The sequence below is a fragment of the Macaca nemestrina genome, chromosome Y (assembly GCF_043159975.1).
Source record: "Macaca nemestrina isolate mMacNem1 chromosome Y, mMacNem.hap1, whole genome shotgun sequence".
NCBI lineage: Eukaryota > Metazoa > Chordata > Mammalia > Primates > Cercopithecidae > Macaca > Macaca nemestrina.
In genome coordinates, this window is record NC_092146.1 from 2501494 (window position 1) to 2506388 (window position 4895).

Sequence of the window (4895 nt, forward strand, 5' to 3'; positions counted from 1 at the left end):
GCCAGGTGGGCCCAGAACAGAGAGAACATTACTCAGTGTTTCTGTAATGGACTGAATATTGAAAAATCTGACTTTTGTGATAAATTAAATTGTTCTGTTGGGCTATTGTTCGTGCCACACTTTCTGTTGTGCTAAAGATAGTAGTCAGTGCCCACAGTGGTGTGTAATGTAAGGTTACATTATATGGGGGTCATATTTTTGGTATTTACTGCAATCCAGAGTGTATTTTTTTAGATATTATGTTTTACTTTTGTTAAAATTTTGAAGTCCCAAGCATAACAGCACACTTGATTCCCTTACTGTGTAACACTTAAAAGTTTGTTGTAGATACCCTGAGCCCACTGTTGGAAATCATATATTCACTTTATTGGTAAGTAAGGATTCTTTTTTTTTTTTTTTTAATACATAAACATGAAACAGGCTGCCTTAAGTCATTTAAGAAGATACTTAAGCCCTACATCTTACTTATTTGCCAGCAGTAGACCCAGACTCGTTACTTCCATGAACTCATGTATATGTTTTGTGTGTGTGTGTGTGTGTATTTTTAAATGCATATGTGTGTAGTATTAGGTTTAAACAGATTAATATTAGAATTTACAACTATTTTTATGTTTATTTATTTTTTGAGAGTTTCACTCTGTCATCCAGACTGGAGTACAGTGGTGCAATCTTGACTCACTGCAACCTCTGCCTTCCAAGTTCAAGCGATTCTCCTGCCTCAGCTTCCTGAGTAGCTGGGATTACAGGCGCCTGCCACCATGCCCAACTCATTTTTTTTTTTGTATTTTTAGTAGAGACAGGGGTTTCACTATGTTGACCAGGCTGGTCTCAAACTCCAGACCTCAGGTGATCTGCGTGCCTCTGACTCCCAAAGTGCTGGGATTACAGACATGTGCCACCACGGCCAGCCAGAATTTATGTTTCTGGCAACCATATTTTGATTTTTAAAAAGTTTATGATTCTCATAGAAACAGATAAGACAATTGTATTCAGAAGTACTGAATGTTAGGTAATGCTCATAAAATATATTAGGACTAGTGTGTACTGAATTTACTAGTAGGGCATTATTTCTCAGATCTTCAAGAACATTGGTAAACTGGGTTCTGTGGCTCAAGCTTGTAATCCCAGCATTTTGTGAGGTTGAGGTGGGAGAATTGCTTGAGCCTAAGAATTGGAAATAAGCCAGAGAAAAATAGTGGGACCTTGTCTGTACAAAAAAATAAAAAAATTAGCTGAGCATGGTGGCATACGCCTGTTGTTGCAGCTACTGAAGTAGGCTGAGGTGGAAGGATTGCTTGAATTCTGGAGTCAAAGGTGCAGTGAACTGTAATTGTGCCACTGTACTCTAGCCTGAGTGACAGAACAAGAAAAGACCCCATCTCAAAAAATAAAGCAGAATTCTTGTAATATTGTATGCTTTTACTTTATGACAAGCAAAGATGATGTATGTCCTTTTATTAGTTTTCTTAAGTTTTAAAGCATCTGCTGTTATTGTTGATGATATGTTTTCTGCCTTTTCAGTGGATGATGCTGGCAAAATAGAACATGATGGTTCCACTGGAGTGACCATCGATGCAGAATCAGAAATGGATCCTTGTAAAGTGGATGGCACTTGTCCTGAAGTCATCAAGGTATACATTTTTAAAGCTGACCCTGGAGAAGATGACTTAGGTAAGAGGAAGCCGTCAGCATTTTATACATCATCATCCAAATGTTTCAACCAAATGGTGTCAAAAAAATAAACAGGTTCCTTTTTTTCATTGATATTTAGCATTTAGTTTAGATTATTTAGGTTGGAAAATTTGAACTCTTTTCCAAAGACAACTTTCAAGACATATTTTTGATTTAGTAATATAAAAATATATGAAAACATGTAAGCAAAATATGTGAAAATGAACTCTCTAATAATTTTTGGAGCTTTCATCTTCTCTGATAGGTGGAACTGTAGACATTGTGGAGAGTGAGCCTGAAAATGATCATGGAGTTGAACTACTTGATCAGAACAGCAGTATTCGTGTTCCCAGGGAAAAGATGGTTTATATGACTGTCAATGACTCTCAACAAGAAGATGAAGATTTAAGTATGTGGTTTTTTTAAAAAAAAATTTTACTTTAAGTTCTGGGATACATGTGCTGAATGTGCAGGTTTGTTACATAGGTATGCATGTGCCAGGGTGGTTTGCTGCACCTATCAACTCATCATCTAGGTTTTTAAGCCCACCGTCCATTAGGTATTTGTCTTAATGCTCTCCCTTCCCTTGCACCCCACCCCACAACAGGCCCCAGTGTGTGATATTCCCCTCCCTGTGTCCATGTGTCCTCATTGTTCAACTCCCACTTATGAGTGAAAACATGTGGTGTTTGGTTTTCTACTCTTGTGTTAATTTGCTGAGGATGGTGGTTTCCAGCTTCATCCATGTCCCTGCAAAGGACATGATCTCATTATTTTTTATGACTGCATAGTATTCCGTGATGTATATGTGCCAGTATGTGGCTTTTTTTTGTGGGAGAGGGTTTTATCTTTCTATAAGCTGTGTTTTTTGTTTTTTGTTTTTTTGAGACAGTCTTACTTTGTTGCCAGGCTGGAATGCAGTGGTGAAATCTCAGCTCACTGCAACTTCCACCTCCCAGGTTCCCGCCTCAGCCTCTCAAGTAGCTGAGACTACAGGCATGCACCACCACACTCAGCTAATTTTTGTATTTTTAGTAGAGATGAGGGTTTCACCATGTTGGCCAGGATGGTCTGGATCTCTTGACCTCATGATCCGCCCACCTTGGTCTCCCAAAGTGCTGGGATTACAGGCGTGAGCCACTGTGCCCTGCCCAAGTTGGGTTTTGTTTTTGTTTTTTTTTTAATGCAACCAATATTTGAAAAAAATAAGCAACACTGTTGTAGAGATTACTATATTGCCATATTCCAAGGAAACATATCAGTGACTATGTATGTTTTCATTGTTGCTTTATAAACTTAATTATGGTGAAAGCCAAGAAACGAATGATTAATTCAACCAGTTTATTTTTTCCTACTAATGTATTTTTTTCTGTGTGATCTCTGTAAACCTAGTCACAAAAATTTTTTTATTTATTTTGTGCTTAGATGTTGCTGAAATTGCTGATGAAGTTTATATGGAAGTGATCGTAGGAGAGGAGGATGCTGCTGTTGCAGCAGCAGCAGCTGCTGTGCATGAGCAGCAAATTGATGAGGATGAAATGAAAACCTTCGTGCCAATTGCATGGGCAGCAGCTTATGGTAACTTACATAGTAGCTAGAAGGATTGAGTGGTTTTTGAACATTAATTCGCCGTTGAAAGTGATTTCTGTGGTCTTAGGGTTTCATGACTTAAGCAAAAGTAGAGGAAGATTACATAGTCTCCCTGTTGCCTTTAATTTTAACATGAACTTTCATGCCTTTATTACGTAAGTGTGGGAGCTTTTAGTCTAACATTTTAAATCTTGGTTTATAGGTAACTCATAACTTTACGATTTTGGGAGGTAATAATGGAGTCCAGTAGAGCAACATGCTGCTAGATATGGAAGCTAGGCACTGCCCATGGTCTTGCCATAAATATGCCCATAAAACACATTATCTGCAGTTGGGGGCCAGGGGTAGTGGCTCACGCCTGTAATCCCAGCACTTTGGTAGTCTGAGGTAGGTGGATGACCTGAGGTCAGGAGTTCAAGATCAACCTGGCCAATATGGTGAAACCTCCTCTCTACTAAAAATACAAAAAAATGAGATGGGTATGATGGTGTGTTCCTGTAATCCCAGCTATTCAAGATGCTGAGGCAGGATAATCGCTTGAACCTGAGAGGAGGAGGTTGGAGTGAGCCAAGATTATACCTCTGCACTCTAGCCTGGGTGACAGAGCAAGACTCTGTCTCAAAGATACATTAAAAAAAAAAAAAGAATAAAAATAAAAAATAAGGACTTTCTGTCATTCGTGAATGTCAGGACTTCTTGTTGTTAATAAAGAATTCCTGATTCTTTAGAATTTATAATGTTGTGTAATTTTGTGTTTTAATGCACATCGTTAGGTAATAATTCTGATGGAATTGAAAACCGGAATGGCACTGCAAGTGCTCTCTTGCACGTAGATGAGTCTACTGGCCTTGGCAGACTGGCTAAACAAAAACCAAAGAAAAAGAGAAGACCTGATTCCAGGCAGTACCAAACAGGTGAGTTCCACAGGAGTATTATGATGGAGTTTTAGCTGCTAGGCCCCGTGTATTTTTGTGTATTGAATTTGAAAGAAAACATTTCAAAATTCAGTGATATTCATGAATGATTTTCTTGGATAAAAAGAAACAGTTGTGCCTCAAACATTCAGGAAAAAGAATTAAAATCCTCTGGTGATTTAGTGAAAAGGAAAATAAATTTCTAAAATGTTACCTAACTTTAAGTGAACAAAATTACATGGATCTACGTATACCACCATAAAGCAGGTATTATTTACAGAGAAGTGGAAGAAGTACTTAGGTTATTTACAGGACAGATTACTATCCTGTGTTGTTTTGAATGCTTCTTTGCATATTAAAATTTATTTATAGGTGCAGTTAAGCTTTACTGTTAGCATATATTTGGCTTGGAGTCAGTCACCAAAGAAGAAATGCTGGCCTTGATTTCTATGGGTTATTTGCTATACATTTCTAAATTCATGTTATTTTATCACTGCTTGATTGATTTATTTTTTTAAGCTGGAGGGGGTGAGATTGATTCATACTGAACCAAACCACTTCTCTTGATTAGGACATTACTATAACTCTTAACATTGAAAAGCAGTAAAAGGAATGTTAATAAAAGTATTTGCCCGGTAATGTTCAGAACACAAGCTTTAAATTCATGAGGAAACCAGAAGTTTGATTAAGCACTCATACTACTTTCTTTTCCTTTCTTAG

At 37.6% G+C, this 4895-nt stretch overlaps 1 protein-coding gene across 5 annotated transcripts in view; it reads left to right on the forward strand.

Annotated features, from left to right (window-relative positions):
* The window catches only part of LOC139361003 (zinc finger protein Y-linked), a 48187-nt gene that overhangs the window by 39615 nt on the left and 3677 nt on the right, over positions 1–4895 (forward strand). For all 5 annotated transcript variants that reach the window (XM_071089512.1, XM_071089509.1, XM_071089513.1 and 2 more), the window contains 4 exons: positions 1522–1671; positions 1937–2080; positions 3097–3249; positions 4035–4175. In XM_071089512.1, the coding sequence (XP_070945613.1) occupies positions 1522–1671; positions 1937–2080; positions 3097–3249; positions 4035–4175 (588 nt within the window). The remainder of the gene's footprint in view (positions 1–1521; positions 1672–1936; positions 2081–3096; positions 3250–4034; positions 4176–4895) is intronic.